This window comes from Salarias fasciatus, chromosome 20 (genome assembly GCF_902148845.1).
Source record: "Salarias fasciatus chromosome 20, fSalaFa1.1, whole genome shotgun sequence".
NCBI lineage: Eukaryota > Metazoa > Chordata > Actinopteri > Blenniiformes > Blenniidae > Salarias > Salarias fasciatus.
In genome coordinates this window covers 17,018,261-17,035,704 of record NC_043764.1, presented here as the reverse complement: position 1 = coordinate 17,035,704, position 17,444 = coordinate 17,018,261, and the positions used below count along the sequence as shown (strand labels likewise).

At 41.9% G+C, this 17,444-nt stretch overlaps 1 protein-coding gene across 3 annotated transcripts; it reads left to right on the top strand.

The window, feature by feature from the left end:
* Positions 1 to 4,471: 4,471 nt before the first annotated feature.
* On the top strand, positions 4,472 to 17,196 carry LOC115407847 (dystroglycan-like). 3 transcript variants are annotated; one of them, XM_030118372.1, is made up of 3 exons: positions 4,472 to 4,604; positions 11,223 to 11,801; positions 13,497 to 17,196. In XM_030118372.1, exons 2-3 carry the CDS (start codon positions 11,424 to 11,426, stop codon positions 15,804 to 15,806), a joined length of 2,688 nt encoding a protein of 895 aa, XP_029974232.1. In that variant the 5' UTR covers positions 4,472 to 4,604; positions 11,223 to 11,423; the 3' UTR covers positions 15,807 to 17,196. The 3 variants fall into 3 exon arrangements, with proteins under 3 accessions (XP_029974232.1, XP_029974231.1, XP_029974233.1); XM_030118371.1 differs by lacking the exon at positions 4,472 to 4,604 and adding an exon at positions 4,612 to 4,760; XM_030118373.1 differs by lacking the exon at positions 4,472 to 4,604 and adding an exon at positions 4,806 to 4,887.
* Positions 17,197 to 17,444: the final 248 nt, after the last annotated feature.

The following is a 17,444-nucleotide window of genomic DNA, read 5'->3' as shown; positions in this document are numbered from 1 at the left end:
ATGACATGAGAGGAAATGTTAAAGAATCACAGCTGAAGTGGTTAACCTAAGGTGAGCGAAAATGTTTTCGAGATGTCGAGGTAAGGCTCTTAACTAATGACGATGGCGACTTGAACGACCGAAAGGAAATTGATATGAGATGATAAAAGCACACATCATTGTAATTACAAAGCATAAAAGGTTGATTTGGAGTTGTGTTTAAGACTATAACCACGTTAAGGACCTGTGTGATTGCTATGAGGGCGTTTCAGATAGCTGCTACAGTTGGAGTGTGCATTTAAGTGCCATTGAGTCCCTTTCGGTCTTTGATGTTTTTTTTTTTTTCCCTGTTCTTTATTGGGGTCGTTTTGTGGCCATTTCATTTGATGATTTCTATATTTGCTGATGTTTTCTCGATGTGTTTCTGAGTCATTAGGTCTGTTTGTCCCTGATAACAAAGCTATTACCCCAGTCACAGAGCTCATTAGGGGGCTTTTCACACTATCATTTAGCAGGAGGTCTTTTCGAGAGCTGATGCTTGCCCTGTAATGGAGTAGCTTGATCTGCCTCTGGTCCAATGTGCAACTGTCCGGTCTCCTGTAATTGCCTTCGGGATCTCTGATGGGAGTTTAATTATGCAGTGTAATTTGCGGATTATCAGCTAACTTGCCTCAGCAGGGCTGGGACGGGATTAATTTATATGACGATACATGTGAATTTGACATGCTGAACCTACAAGTGTCAAATTGCTTTTGAATAAGACAAAGCTTGAGGTAAATAATTAGATTTCCTCCCACATCAAGAGTAGGTTTTCACAACGGTGGCTCGCTGGCAATCTCGGTAAACATGCACAAGTGATGAAGGTACCTCCTGAAGAATCTAATTTATGCTGAAAAGCTAGAACAGATAACCAGGGGCAGGTACACACAGGAAGAGCACTGAGGTTTAGAAAAACCTCCCTCTTCCTGTTCTATTATCAGCTCAAAACAACAAGTTACAGAGAAGGCTTACACCCACTGCAGACCAAAAACATAACCTTTCACAGGTAAAAGAAGTCTTCCTGAAACAATGTTTGAAGCGTTTCACTGCTGATTTTGAAGAAATGATCCTTGAAAACGCTGAGATACTGAAGAACATGAAATAAAACAAAAACTAAAACTGAATTATGATTATGGGGAAAAACAATGTGGGTGAAAAAGTTACATCTGTGATCGGAATAACAGAAAGTGTTGCCATTCGTTACTGGCTGATGCCGAGAAGGGCTGTCTAAAGTAATCTACTGCTGCGAGAGAGATGGGCTTCATTGAGGGTCTCACAACTCAGCCAAGCCCCTCAGCAGTCCAGCAGACCGCTCAGAATAACCCTTCTAATAAGTCACTTGGAAGAAAATGTGGGGAGTCAGCTGATTCCTAATCCTCTCTCTTTCTGTGTGCTCACACATCAAGAGTCAGGCTGATATGTGCAATCACATGAAAGCCTCTCTGTGGTGGGGCGATCATGGTCTAGTGGACCTGCAAGTGTTGTTGTATATACGCGTTTGTCAAAATGAGAGGTGAGTGATGTATTTGCAATAAAAAAAAAACAAAAAAAAAAAAACACTCATTTGTCTCAAGTGTAAACAAAAGCCTGAGAGGACATAGTGCTTTTAAATACATTTATTTTTCTCAGCTGGCACAGATAAAATTTACATATGATCCCTGTGCAGATGGTGTATTCATTCGGTTTAGAGACAATTAGGTGTAAAATAATTACAGGACAAAAAAATTCTCATTAGCCTGAATGTGTTATGTAATGAGTAAATGCAGCCTGCAGTTAAAAAAAAAAAAAATCTCCTGGAACATTTATTTACACATATTCGAAAGCCAATTCCTGAGCCCTTTTTTTCTTTCCTTTTTTCACTGCTGCACTTTCACATAGAAAGAAGATTGGTTAAAATACTCAATTTCCGATACACTCGCAGCTTTACATGCCAATAAAACACGTGTGCCTCTTTTTTTCGTAGTGTTGCCTTGTAGGGGTGAGCAAAGAGTCAAAGAGATTGGAATGATTGACAGCTGTGTGAACTGTTACAGACAGGCTCCGTTTCTCTGTTTTAAAATCCCACTCATGCCTGCCAAAGGTTTTATTGGTATATGAGGGACCGGGCTTTGTTGCCACGAACAGCACATCAATTTTTGCTCCAAGATATTTACCCACTTCATTGTTTGTGATTATATGTGATGATGACATCATGTAAATGGAAACAGATATTTCACACAAACCTTTCCCGGGATGTAAAAGATGTCTGATCATTTGTTGGCAAAGCCTATGACGACGATGTCTTTTTTCACTGTTTCATTTGGCGGTTTTACTTGTCTGTGTGCGATTGTTGCTTTTGCTTTGTGCGGCTTGTCTTCTCTTCAAGACAGGCTGTCAGTCTAGGAGACGTGATCTTCCTTTAAACTTTTCCTTCCTCTTTGGTGTATTTCCCCCAACAGAACTCCTGCCCTATTTAAAACTATAATAAAGCAAACTAATGTAAGCAGTAATTCATATAGGCTCAAAGAGATGTCGACAAGGGAGCCTCACCCTCTTTGTACGTGCCTTTAACACCTTTAAAGACAAGAATAAGATGTTGTCAAGGTGAAGAAAAATGATCTCTAGGAATCTTCAGCAATGACAGAAATCAGGAGGCAACTTCAATGGCAGGAACAAAAAAAATCAATACTGAGTTTTCCTGGCTGCAATGACAATGATTACAATAACAGGCAGCGGCCGCATTCAATTTGATTCAAGATTTCTTGCTGATGATTTGCTATATTGATGCATAGATTGGACCCTGAGTAAACACACTTCAGACTTGACCAGACAGTGTTTCATCTTCCAGCGTTTGACCGCGCTAACAAACACACGCTCACGTCTTGTGACTAACATCACTGAGCTTCTTCAATGCATTGATGCAGATGCACATTGCTCCATGCACACCTCACTAATACAGCTCCGCAACATCCCCATCACCTGATGTTAGTTTCCATTAAAATTTGATTTGCGCATGTGGTATTCTTCTTTCCCACAAACCAAAATATATATTCATTGTTTTGGAACAGGTGCTTTGTAAGCTGAGACCGTTTCTGCAACTTGTGCAAACAGAAAACAACTCTGTTGGCTGTCATTGCTTTGGACAAATATAACCTTTAGACCATGACTCCCACTCTAGCCCCCTTATAAGACTTTCTGCTTTGTTAAACAAGGGGCAGTTAACCTGATTTCACTAATCTGCTAACCTGATTCATGTGTGTTATGCGTTCACATTGCAAATCTACTGGAAAGTGAAGTGAGTTGAAGAGAGTGCAGCTCCCAAAAATACACATCTTTATTAAAAACTAAAAAACCTTTTCAGTGAAATTTGTGGGTTGCAACATTTTATTGAATTTGGAAGAAACAATAATGTCTGTAAAATCCACTCACATGTACAAGGATCCAACCAAAAGAATGAAGCAAATTAAACACAGAGCATTACTTAACATATTTAAAGAAAGAAACGAGCCAAAGAAGCATTTGCACATTGTAAAATCCCCTTTTCTATGAATACCAATCACATGACGGTGTAAAGCTTGATATCTGTGCTCCCTTATCACGTTTAAGTAGCCAACACCCTGGACGGTCACCAGTCCATCACAGGACAACTGCAAACAATCACATTCACACATTCAGGCAATGTAGATTTAGCTCTAAATAGATTTTTTGGAATGTGGGAGATAAGCTTTGGAAAACAAACAAAAAGTGTGCACTGGATGAACATGCAAACTTCACTAACAGCTGGGACGAGGTGAGAGTGCTAACCACGAAACAGACAACACATTAATATCCTGATTTATATTTCTTGCAACACTTACCATAAAATTTCAAACAAAAGTAATCTGTTTGTATGGCAGGAGATAAAGGTTGTGTGAGTATCTGTTGGCTCAGAGTGCCAGGAGACAGCCAGGATATTACTCTGTGTATTTTTCTGTATGTTTGTCTTCTACCTTTAATACCTCCTGGATAAATAGGAGACTTTGTATTCAGCCAGAGACAGGCAGAGTTTTCTTAGAAAATGTCAAACATAAAACGGGCTGTTTCTTTTCTTTTTCTTTTTTAAATGACATTTCAAAGCCTAGTCGATTTTTAAAGCCTGTAATGAATTATTCCAGTGATCTGCAGGTTTTTAAATATAAAACTAAAGGGCTGCTAAATGGTTTTGAATGTTCTCTTAAATAAGATGAAGTGGTTGGAGTGCTGGAAGCCTTACAGGAATACTCAAATGGATTTTCCCCATCCAAACCAAGGATGCATGATGAGTTTCGGGGAGTATTTCAGGGATTCTCCAATCTTTGTGCTTCATCGTTATAGACATCAGAGGACGTGCTCCACTCAGGGGTTGAGTAGTTTAGGATGATCGTCTTCATTAAAGCAGTATGAGCAGGTATGGGTGTATGTTTTCACCTGCATGTGTCTAAAAGAAAGAGGAGGAGTCATGCCTGCACACACAACTGGCCTCAACCTGTAGACCTGTGTGCGGGGAGGAGAGCACGGCAGCCGGGAGGCAGCGGCAGCAGCGGAGTGGACCGAACCAGGGACACTTCAGTCCCCCTTCCTGAGCCCAGGTGCCCTCTTCTTCTTTTTCCTCCTCCTCCTCCTCCTCACATGTGTGTGCGGCTCTGAGGGGGCAGCGGGTGTTTCATGGGAAACCTCGGCTGCGCTCTCCGGCTACAAGAGGAGACATCACGGCGCGGTTAGCTAAATGTTAGCTCGCTAACAAGGTCAGTTTGGATTTTCGCTTCTGTCGCTCTCTCATGGCTATTTTGATTAAAAATGCCACCCTCGCCCTCTGTGCTGTCCGGACTCGTTTGGCGGAGTAGTCGGGGCATTCCTCCGCGGACAGGACAGGTAAAGAAGGGGATTTGTCTCCAGCCTGCCCCGCTCCCGTTAGCTTGTTAGTTAGCCCCGCTCGGCGGCTCAGCCCGCTCCGGGAAAACACTGCTGTTTTTAAAACCGAGCCGACTCACGTTAACTCGCATCTTTCGACATTACAGCTCGGATACGTCAGTTGTTGGTATATTTTTTTATGCGAGGGGGCATTTTGGTGTAGATGCTCCAGCAGCGGGAGCTCGCCGCTTGTTTCCGCCTAGAATAAAACAGGTGCATCGGTGCGATGGTCGGATAGCACCCAGCCTCCCTCCGCATCCATTCCCCAGTCTTATGCAACAGAACCCCCGTAAAACTGGAGTTTATCGTCTGTGCTTGGGTGGATGTTTTATCAAGGTTGATTTCCGTCATCTTCTAAGGCCTCCGTCACCGAGTCCAGCATCTGAAACGGGCCCGGTGGCTAGCGCTGAAGCTAACGCTAGCCGTAAACCAGTGAAAGGGGAACAAACTGCTCGCTATTGTCCCCATGAAACAGCTAATCTCGACCCCTGCGCGGCTTGTTTTAGCTTCTTTAACACGTCCATTTCCACACTTTGCGTCCATCTAGCACTGCAGGTTGTGTGTCGCTGCTTTGTATTAAAGGGTAGGGTTGTTTAAGCCGGAATTTTCCTATTAGCGCTAATTGTGGTGAATATAGAAACGCATTTAAATGCTGCAGCAGTTCATTAGCTCTGCTTGTAATCTGGTGTTGTATTAGGGGGAGAAAAACCTAATCTCACAAACACGAGCAGCTGCATCTGTAAATCAGCTCACACGACTAAATAAAGTCAACGAACAGCTGGTGGATTTTAGATTAAACTGTATTTATCCAAACAGTGAATCAACTTTATCTGTACAGCCTTGGTATCTTGTTACACACTGGCCAATAATCTTCATTTAAATACTCCTACTTTGCACAAGCTAGGATTATTCAGAGTATCTGTTTCTGTCTTAAATTTCTTATCTTCTTAGGTTGCATTAATTTACAATTTGCCAAGTTTACAATACAAGTAAGCTTTTTAGTCCTACAGAGATTTACAGCCTCCTTGTGGTTTGTCCTCTTTTACAGTTTTTGTTCTACTAAAGCTTGCTAAGTGTTATCAGTCTGTATACATTGATTAGTACTCAATGGCCAAAGTCAGTGTTTCTTTTTTTCTCTAACATGAGTGAAAAAGTATTGACTGTACAAAGAAACAAAGAGAAAGATCAATTAGATTTTAAACTCCTCTTTTACTTTATGTGTGACAGAGCTCTCAATCCAAAAAAAAGAAATCCCTATACAAAATGATGTCTTGACTCTGTGCTCTGGGGTTTGACAGCAGACAGTAGTTTCCCTGTAGCGTAAAACGAGTTGCTCTCAGGTCACCATGCCAGGTTAGACTCTCACTCGGCCGAGACCGATTTTGTGTTTTCTCTCCACATATTTCATTACTTTGTTGCACAGAGTGGAGAGCAACGCAAGGGAAACATCCAACTGCAAAGCAAGCTTGTCTTGTGGATATGTTTGTTATTCAGCTCATGCACTATCTAGAGGCTGCTGGATGTGGTACGTCAATTCAATTGGCCCTGAGTGCCACTGTGCAACCGAGCCCTAATTATTTTTGATGGTTTTCAAGTTTTAACTACTGTTGAACTGCAGACTGTATGGGTGCCGTGGTTGTAAATCGGTTTTGTCCCCCCGGTAGCGCAGGCCTCAGTGTGAAATGGGCAGAAATCACCCTCACGCCAGCCTGTGCCCTTGCACTGTGAAGCACACACAGAAAGGGCTTCTCAAAGAAACTGACGTTTTGATGACTGTTTATGTGGAAAATGAACAGATCAGTGTGGACTTAAATCTCCAAAGAATATCAAAAAGAACAACTTGATTCAAGCCTTGGTGCCATCCTGAGATCTTTGAAACTCCCACTTCTTAATATTTTAAAGAGTGCCATATAGCACGGCCCCTATGCTGATGCTGGGGAACTTTTTCGTCAGTGACTATGACGGGGAATGATTCCCCCTGCAAGCACTTTGAAATGTCATTAATGCACTGTGTTTTTCAAGAAACTCGCTTTCGACTGAGTGCTTGTGATAAGGTTTAGTTTTAAGCGAGGATTTTAAGGTCGATTCTTTTTGCAACAAATGAGTTTCATCCGTTTGTTTAAGTGTTGGTTGATGGTTGGGCTTCTCCTCAGATGACGTGTAACTTTATTACTGCTGCTCAAACCCACTTTGAAATTATGCTGTTGTACATTTTGGAGCAAATTAACCCATCGAAACCTTTTTATATTTTGTATTGAGATGTTGTTTGAATTGAATTGCTTGCACACTAAAATGAGCACGCTACCAAATCTAGGCCATATTGTGGAGAGCTGACTTTGATGCTAGGATGTTGGGTTTTTTTTTCTTGTGTGTGGCAACAGCCTGAGGTGAACTACCGCGCCGTCTGAATGAAATCACACTTATGACTAAAAACCTATTTTCATGTTAATGTTTTACATTGAAATACATGTGCCTACATGACTCAAGCAGCCGATTTGCTCAGCTTGCATGCTGTCAGTTTTTAAAGATGAGTGTAGATATTTTTCAGTCAGAAGGGGGCATGGAGGCAGGAATCCTGTTGAACTGACTCACTAGATGAAAATCCTAGATAGGGTTCCTGTCTCGCCCTAGTTAATGAGATAGGTGAGGCGTGAGTCAGTTACTCTTTTGTCTGTTTGTGAGTGGGTGGCACATATTATATTACAAAGGCAGATCCTTTCTGTCATTATTGTTGTGATCAAAGTTTATTTATAGTTGATGTCCTTACATTTCTAGGTGTTCTTTCATTGAATTGTCATCCTGAATAGCTTCTGTCATACTTTCCTCCGGCGTGCAGCCTAGCTACACCGAGATTTACTGTGTGAGGAGAACAAAATGTATATATGCAGAATACTTGTTTGTGTTGCCCCGAAGACTGTAGCCTCCATGTTTCATTAGTCACTGACATGAGGTGTTGTAGTAGCACAGCAGAGTTTCCTGGCAGACTGTAGTAATGAACTCAATTTGCCTTTTGTATGTAGAACTATGGGCAGGGATGAATCATGTTTTTGTGAAAGAGGAGTGGGCTGGCCTGTCTTAGTAGCTCCGGTGGAGCTGTATGTTACTGTAGAGCTTTTATAAATGCCATATGAAGTAATCTGTGCCTATTGTTGGCAGTGCACCGAAGCCTAACGGAAGTCTATCAGTAGTGATAATTATAGGTTAACAGAAGACTTGTGAAAGCTTGGCTGGAAAGCCCACCGAGATCATTCAGAGGGGACAATACAGTGACAAACTCTTACAGTACTATTGACATTTTTTTTAAAGTTAAATAGTAATAATATGAAGGCAGCACAATTGTTTTCACTCCCCCAAGATTGAACCATTTATACAGCATTTATTGAGATAATCAACCCTCGGCTTTCACGGAAAGATAATTATTTTTCCCCTCAGTATTGGGCCTTGTCACATGACGCATTTCGTGCTGGATTTTTATGAAGGGTTCAAGACTACTAAAGTCCAATGATTGCATTTGCAGATACTGTTTTTTTGAGCATCAGGTTTTAATAGTATTAAAAAGTTTCCAAATAGACCATATCACTGCTCTAGTAAGTTGTGTATTCTGTAAGTTTAGTTCTTCTATTAAGCATATACATATTGCTTGCAAATATTACTCATTGCATTTTTATCATGTCTTATTTGATATTTAACTTTGTTCTATTTATTCTGCATGGAGCAACGTTAGAATTTCCCTGTGGAACTAATAAAGTGTTTCTATTTTATTTTGAAGGAGTTTAGAGATACTTAGCTTAAGTGAGTGATTATGAGACCTTTTCCTAATTTTCAGAAATGATCAAACCCCACCCGGCTCCACCTTTCTCCGATTACTGCAAAGCGTTTTAATCATGTGTTTAGCGATTCCTATTGATTTACTGTGGTTAATTTGGAAGGAATGGGAATAAAATGAGGACGTTGCCAAATATAGCCATTGGCCAATAAAGGATTATGTCTAATTTAGTCGTCTTCCTTATTATTTACAACATAATTTGGGAACAGATGTTTCATCACTGTAAAGAGAATTGGGATATTGTGCTGTTTTTGGGATGTTCAGATTAAAAATAAAACAGGCAAAAAAAACAAAACAACTATTGACACCCGTGTGAATTGCTGGATGGAGGTCTGCACATAATCAGCAGGATTTACTCTGAGTGCCCACAGAGATACTGATCACTCCCACCTGCAAACACTGTTATCTATTGAGAATCTTTTCAGCAGGGAAAATCCAGTCATTCAGCTGTTTTAATACGCTGCCTCAGAATACCCCAGTCGCAAACAAGCCTTATTAAATGGATTTCAGTGGTTGACAAAAACAGCCTCATGCAGTAGGAAGTCAAAGTGAATCAAGCTGTTTTGGATTGTGTCCTGGTTTTTCAGATGCTTGATGTAATTTTGCATTGGTGCAGAGATAAAGCAGATGTTTGAATGTCAGACGTCAGAGCTGCAGTGATTGTGTTATTGTTGGAATTTAGATTGGAATGGTAATTTTTCTTCAAGTTGTCCAGGCTTAAACAAAGTTCATGGAATTAATTGTGGCAGCGGTTATAGAGAGAAGGAGCCACAGAGTGAGATTTATTTGCTGGTGCACTTGGAGACGTACAGTTTACCGATGAACAATATATTTTCATGCATGATGGATTTCTTTAATGACTCGCTCTGATTACATTCATTAAATTTAAGGGCTTACTCTAAACTGTGAGTGTGTGTTCACACCTATGTGAGCTAAACAATATTCATGTATGCCTTGTGATTTGTGTCAGCTCCTCAGAGAGCTTCCCTTCACTGCAGCTTTTAACTGTCCGTCTCTCTCATGAACCGTCCAAATATTTCAAACAGCGAAACACATTCTTAGATGGACTGTTTCTGTCTAAATAGGCTGATTTCATGGCAGCGATAGACCTACAGGCTTGCAAGTGAATGACATCTTTTTGGAGTGCCCAGGTTGACGTCACAGCCTCGTAGCAGCCATGCGTTTGGATTCCAGGCAAATGGCTGACCAGCCAATGCCCGTTTCAGTGCTACAGGATTGGGGTTGGCTAGGTCAGCACAATGGATACTCTAATTCAACCCCCAGGGCACCTAATTAAAACTTACAACCAAGACTAACAACCCCCGACACTGCCGCATCTCATGAGAATCACTACAACTCCAAATGCCACCACAAAAAATGGAGATCAGTCGGCAATCATTGTGCCCTTTCTTCCTTTGTGTTTCCAAACAATGTTTATTCGATTAAGCATTCAAAAAGTTTGCAATCAAAAGAGGAGATGAAATGTTTAATGGCACTGGCTTAACTAAACAGTAATGTGTTCGCAGGTGATACTTTGCAGTTTAGCATTTAGAAAATTGTATTTGTGTTTTGGGTGGTCTTTTGTTGTTGCCTTGTTTCCTATTTGTAGTGGGAAGACTACAAAGTGAATTTCAGATCTTTTTCTCATTCGCCCCTCCCTGTATAATAATAGCTTACTCAGGACTGAGCCGTAAATTGAGACGCCAGGCACTTAATATCCAGAGAATGATTTATACAAACTTGTAAATTAATGTCAATTTGCATCATCACTGACAGCTTTACTGGTGCTTGGCTGTATATTTAATGTCTATAAAACTCAGGAAATCACATTTTAGGCTTGCTGGCACAAACTGAATGGTTTGATTGGCAGATATTTGCTGAGGTAGTTTGACTGTTTGTTTTGTTGTACTCTCTCTTTCTCTTTTTTTCTTACTACAATATGTCATTTTAGTTAATTTTTCCTTTTAAACAGCTCATTTGGGGACATCGGATGGAATGAGCCATGCAGGCTTTCTTGTTGCTCTATGAGTCAAACAAAGCTAGATGATGTGAATAAGCTTTTAGCCCCTTGGGAGAATTATTTTTTTAATCAGACTTGGACGTTCATGTCCGTAAAATGTGTGTGTTGTTTTATGAAGGAGGACTCGTTTTGCCCTGGTGAATACTGTTTCAGTATGGGATTTAAAAAAAAAAGTAAATGAACTGTAAAGGGCTTCAATATAATGCTGCTTCATATCCTGTTGTAGCGCCATACACTCCCAGATTGTGTTAGTTGCATAATGTAGTCTCCAGTTAGGGCTTAATGTATTGTGCCTAATGATAGTGCTGCAGTGGAGATAGTTTCGGAAGCCACTGTGTATAAACTGGATGCAGCAATGGTAATGCTCTCAGCAGCACTGCTTGTATGTTTGAGCAGATGTGTAGATTCATGAGTGACACTTGTTTGTTTCTTTTTCTGTTCCTCCCACAGCGGGCTGACATGGCTGTCTAACAGGCTGCCAAACATCTCTTCATGGATCACAGAGGACAACAAAGAGAAACCGCTGCATTTGTGAGCATAGCCAATCATTAGGGAGTCTGACCCACAAGCATATTATCAGACTGACGTCAGTGCATGAGGCCTCTCTAGTCGTTCATAGACATCTGCCGGGCAGCCCGAAGGCCTACTGCTATGCACTGTACACAGAGAGACATGAGGGGTGGGAATTCTGGAAGGAGCCGGCTTCTTTCATGCAGGACTATCCCTTTAGTAATAGGACTGCTCGCCGCCCTGGTGGAGGGTGCGATGATGGAGCAGCAAGAGACGCTGGTGGAGATGATACCTGAGATGATACCTGTGGAGCTGGAGGCTTCCATGCAGTCCTCCGTGCTGTCTGAGCTCCACGCCGCAGCGTCCTCGGTTGGCGAAGGGCCGCCTGCAGTTGTCCCAGATATTTCTGCGAAGAATGGAGGAGTGCACACTGGCATCCCTGACTCCTCTGCGATCGTGGGCCAGGTGTTCCAGTTAAAGGTTCCTCACGGGCCTGATCATGCAGGTTGTCGTTTTCATGTAAGTACATTTTATATCCGAAGCAACAAAAATTTGCTTGGCTGAACTGGTTGACATTTCAATACAAATGCTGGACTGTTTTTTTTTTTTTTTTTGATTCAAGCAAGGTATCTCAAAGAAGATTGAACAGCACAAACAAAACACTAAAAATGTAGTGATGAAATAAGACACGTTGGTAACATAAAAAAAATGTTTTAGTGTGTCAGAGTGCACAGATGCTCTCAATGTCAAAATTGTGATAAAACATCTGGAAAAAGCTATCGCAAATTTATGAATTCTTGCCTTACAAAACTAAATAAAATGTAGGCACATGCAATGGTTAAACAGTATCAAACACACACATGATTTTATACAGATAACATTGCATGAGCTCAGGATTATCTACAAATATGATTATACACAATTTACTGTGTAGTCCACACATGTAAATCCAATCTGTGTCAAAGAAACAGCTGTATGTGGACACATTTCAAAAGAATCTCGACTGAATCAGTGTTTATTTGAAATAGACCCCAGATATATGAAACTGTTTTGAAAAAGGAAAGCAGCCATCCTGCATTACTATTCACACACATCTCAAAGGCTTGTATTTCTGACATGGGGTTGCATTAGTGCAGATGAAGAGGAAGACCATGAAAACATTTGGAGAGGCACCGTCAAAATACAGGCTTTAGATATTTCAACTAGATGGTGCAAGAAGATGCACTATATCATCACAACACCATGGCTTTACAGGGGAAGCAATGATTACAACATTCGACACATAAAACTGAAACTTTAGTCGCTTGGATCCGACATCATACATTAGTAAAACAACAAAGCAGTATTTGGCTCTGAACAGATTGTATTAAATTATGCATCTGATGTGTTGCCTATGTTGTAGATAAAATGTGGGTTAAAGGATATTGTAAAGTACATCCCACATTTGAACTTCTATAATATCAGTTCTGAAAAAAAAAACCTTGCTTTTGTTTTGTCTTTCTGTAGACCACAGTGAAGGCATGAGCCAAAGTGTCATCCATTACTGCAGAAATACATCATATGTTGTATTTATCTGCTCAGTTTTGATCACTGTATCACTGCTGATAGAAGCTGACTGTGTTGCAATTTGTTCCAGTCAGACTTATGAATGAGATGAGATTATTATTGGCCCAAGTGGTGATGCAGAATGATATCCTGTCATACAGTAATAACTCAAAATGATGAGTGATGACTCACACAGTTGTTATTATGAATAGAAGCTCACTCTGCTTCCTGTTCGTATTTGGCAAGATTTGATAAACTGAATGGATTTGAGGAGGGGGAGGGTTGGGGAGATAGTGAAAGCATTGCTGTGCTTTCTCCAGATATTGCTTGTGTTCATGTTTGGAATTCATTTTTATTGTGTGCTTTTTTTTCTCGGCACTCTTGTACTTGCTCTGTAAGACAGAAATGAATGAGGTTAAATTTATAATCGGTTCAAATTAACCAATTTCTTGTAGTTCATATTTGAAGATGTACCTATATTTTGCAATTTGAAGTCATAAAATTTTGGTGTCATGTTATACTGAGTGCATCACTGAAGTTTGGGTCACAAGTGGTAACTTCACTTCAGATTAGTAGTGATTTTGTGACTTTACCTTGCTGACTTTAACTTTCAGTGTTATCGGTCTAGTTTTAAAGCAGTAATGGTGTTTTTCTTTCTCTTTTCTGAAGCTCACTGAAATGGGAAAGGAGACTTTACCATCCTGGCTGCACTGGGACAGAGAAAACTGCATTCTCAGAGGTTTGGCTCTGGAGCAAGATAAAGGCGTGTATCATATAATGGTGTCAGGTGAAGGGATAACCGAGAAGACCGGCAGCCAAGCACTCCCCAGTACAGTCTTCTCTATTGAAGTGTACCCTGAAGAACGGGCAGACACTGAGCCAGCCCTGCTCTCTCTGCAATCTGACATCAATGGCCTGCAGCCTTTTACCTGTGGCTCTGAGGAGCCTGTCACTGTCCTCACTGTCATCTTGGATGCTGACTTGACAAAGATGGATGCTGAGCAGCGAGTCAAGTTACTGAGAATTATGACAAAATTCTCACATGTGCCCCTGGAACATATGAGGGTGGTCCCAGTTGTCAACAACCGTCTATTTGACATGTCTGCTTTCATGGCGGGACCAGGAAATGCTAAGAAGGTGGTTGAGAACGGGGCACTATTGTCATGGAAAGTTGGATGTGCCCTCGATCAGGGCAGCATCCCCGATATTAGCAGCGTCCAGACGTCTGCGAAGGATGGGAACATGTCAGCCAGACTGGGATACCCAGTGGTTGGCTGGCACATTGTCAACAAGAAGCCTCATGGGATCAAACGAGTCAGACGGCAGTTGTATAATACGCCCACTCCAGTGCCCTCCCTACTTCCTCCAACTGTCCACCAAGAGCCCCATTCACGTATTGTTCCCACACCAACTTCGCCCTTTATTGCCCCAGCAACTGACAACTCTGCTCCCCCTGTCAGAGGCCCTCTGCCTCTTCCAGTAAAGCCCACCATGAGGGTCAGGGATCAGATTGCCCACACACCCGTCTTCGGACCTCCTCAACCTACCAGAGTACTTGGAACTACAAGTACCATGCCTATTCAGCCCACTATGACTCGTCCCACAATTGTGGAGGCAACTGCAGTGCCAACGCCACCAAGCACCACCAAGAGACCCAGACCGACTTCCACCAGGAAACCCAAGAAAGCCAGAACTACCACGCCATCTCCAAGGGAACCAAAGTCCACCACTGCTAAGCCAACAAAGCGTACCACTCCTCTCTCCCTGGCTCCGGATTTGAATAACAATCCACAGATCAGTAACCCGATTGACCAAGTGACTGCGTGGGTTGGCACCTACTTCGAGGTGAAAATCGCCTCCGACGCCTTCTATGACAAAGAGGATGGCACGACAGACAAGCTACGTTTGACGTTGAAGAGAACCCCCAAAGAATCGGTGAATGAAACATCGTGGATTCAATTCAACAGCACTATCCAGCTTTTGTACGGCCTTCCAGATGAGGAGCATGAGGGGACTCATGAGTACTTCATGTTGGCTACTGACAAAGGTGGGAAAAGTGCAATGGATGCATTTGAAGTTCGGGTCAACCGCTGGTCTACAAATGACAAGCCATCGGTTATGTTTACTGCTCGTTTTCACGGTGACCCTAAAACTTTGAGTAATGATGTTCATAAGAAGATTCTTTTGACCAAAAAGTTGGCGTATGCTCTTGGGGACCGCAACAGCAGTACAGTGACCCTGAGAAGTATCACCAAGGGCTCCATTGTAGTGGAATGGACCAATAACAGTCTGCAGCAGAATCCCTGTCCTAAAGAACAGATCACAGCTCTGAGCAACAGGATCTCAGACCCCCAAGGAACACCTAAACTAGCCTTCATCAAAGCCATGGAGCCTGAATTCAAGCCCATTAACATTTTGATCCGTGGTACTAATAAATGCCAGAATTACATCTTCATCCCACCGGGAGAGGTACCCCCACCTGTCCTTCCTACAGTTCCACCTTCTGCCGGGACCAGTCGCACTAGCAGCGATGACGTTTATTTGCACACGGTCATTCCTGCTGTTGTAGTAGCCGCCCTGCTGCTCATAGCTGGGATCATCGCCATGGTCTGCTACCGCAAGAAGCGCAAAGGTAAAATGACCATTGAGGAGCAAGCCACCTTCATCAAGAAAGGAGTTCCTATAATATTTGCCGACGAGTTGGATGACTCGAAATCCCCCCCGTCCTCCAGCATCCCTCTTATCCTTCAGGAAGAAAAGCCCCCTCTCCCCCCTCCAGAGTACCCCAACATGGCTGGCCCCCACAGCACCCTGCTCAACCAGGATCTGCTGGAGGAGTACTCGGTTTATCAAGATGACGATCCAAATGCCCCACCTTACCAGCCCCCGCCACCATTTACTGTCCCCATCGAAGGGAAAGGCTCTCGCCCCAAGAACATGACCTCGTACCGGTCACCACCCCCCTACGTGCCTCCCTAACGCACACTAGAGCTTTCAGATTGGAAAGCAGGTGCAGCGTAGGGATGCTTGTCACAAACTACTACAGGAGTAACTTTACATGTGTTCAATGAAACGGCTTTGACTTTGTAGAGGAGCAGGCAACCATACACATATATTTGACCATCATGGATAAGACTATCGTACAACTCTACTACTGGCACAGGGCAAATGGATAAAAAACATTTTGTGATTCCAGCACTCTTATTTTTCTGTCCTTCAGATCTGCTTTTGACTTCTTGCATATTCTTTTTTGTCTGTTTTTGCCACGAGGAGTCAATTTTATCTTCAATGATGTACTATTTCTATTGTATAGAAAATAATAAAGAAGCAGGAAAGACTGGAGCCTACAGGGCCTTCGAGCAGATGTCACCATGACAACAGACTCAAGGCTCTCCCTCACAATGTTAATCTTTATGAGTTCTATATCACTCTTATCTGTCCTTCAGCTAGGTTTACTAAGATTTTGCACCTGTTATTTCTAGAGGGGAATGAAATACAAATGCCAAACTGAGAGCATGGAGCATTTTATTTACACAGAAATCAGTTTGTTTCTTAGACATTGATCTTTCTCTGTTCTCTTCTATGCTTTGCTCCCCCTTGACAATAACATGCAAACCTTGCACTTATGCAAATTCTTGTTAAACCTTGCACTATGTGTCTTGCGCAGAATTGAAAGCATTAAGTGGTAGTCCAATAAGGAGGTCAAGAAAAAAAAAAAGTATTTTGTATCCTTGAACTCACCACATGACTGAGATTCCTCTGGTACTTGATCACAAAGGACATTACACTGATCACGCCTGTTGTAGATGTAGCCTAATTGAGTTTTTTTTTTTTCTTTTTCTTTTTTTCCTTTTCTTTTGGCTAACGCGTGACACTAAAACCTGCCTGTGAGATGTCTGGTTTTGCTTTGGCCACGGTGACGTCCGGGGTTGGAGGGTAACCTTGGGATGATGCAACAATAACAAAAGGGGCCGTTGGAGTGTTGTGGTTCACAGCAGGGTGAGGAAAGCAGACATTGCCAACAAGGCGGATCCACTGTCTTATGTTAGGGTGATTTTTTTCTTGGTCCGGCGGGTGGGTGGGATCGGTTCTGTATCGTCACTGCTCTGCCTCCAGCGGGTGCACTGTTGTTTTTCAGCGTGCCGTCTGGTGTCAGTTCAGCTGAAGCATGGGGACGAGGGGATGTACATAATTGTGTGCCTGTGAAATTAAACGACTCCATAATGTTAGTGTTTTATCAGTAAAAACCAGTTGGGGGGGAAGGGAGGGCCAGAGTGGGAAATGATTTTATTTTTTAATTGTATGTCTAGATTTATGATCACAATCATTAAAAAAAAAAAAAAAAAGAAAAAAAATACTTTATAGTTTGTGAGGGTATTAAAGAACACTTACTTGCCCATCACAAAAAATGAAAGCATTATCTCAGTATGATGGGGGAACAAAGAAACCACAATATGTGAATTATGTACATTTCATATCTATCACCATAAGAAAAAATGGTTAAAAAATCTAATGTTTTTACTGAGTTTTTGATACAGTCTTAAACTTGTTTTATGAAAATATATTAATAAAATGTAATACTATTTGTAAAGCCTCAACAATGGTGTAAAGTCTCAT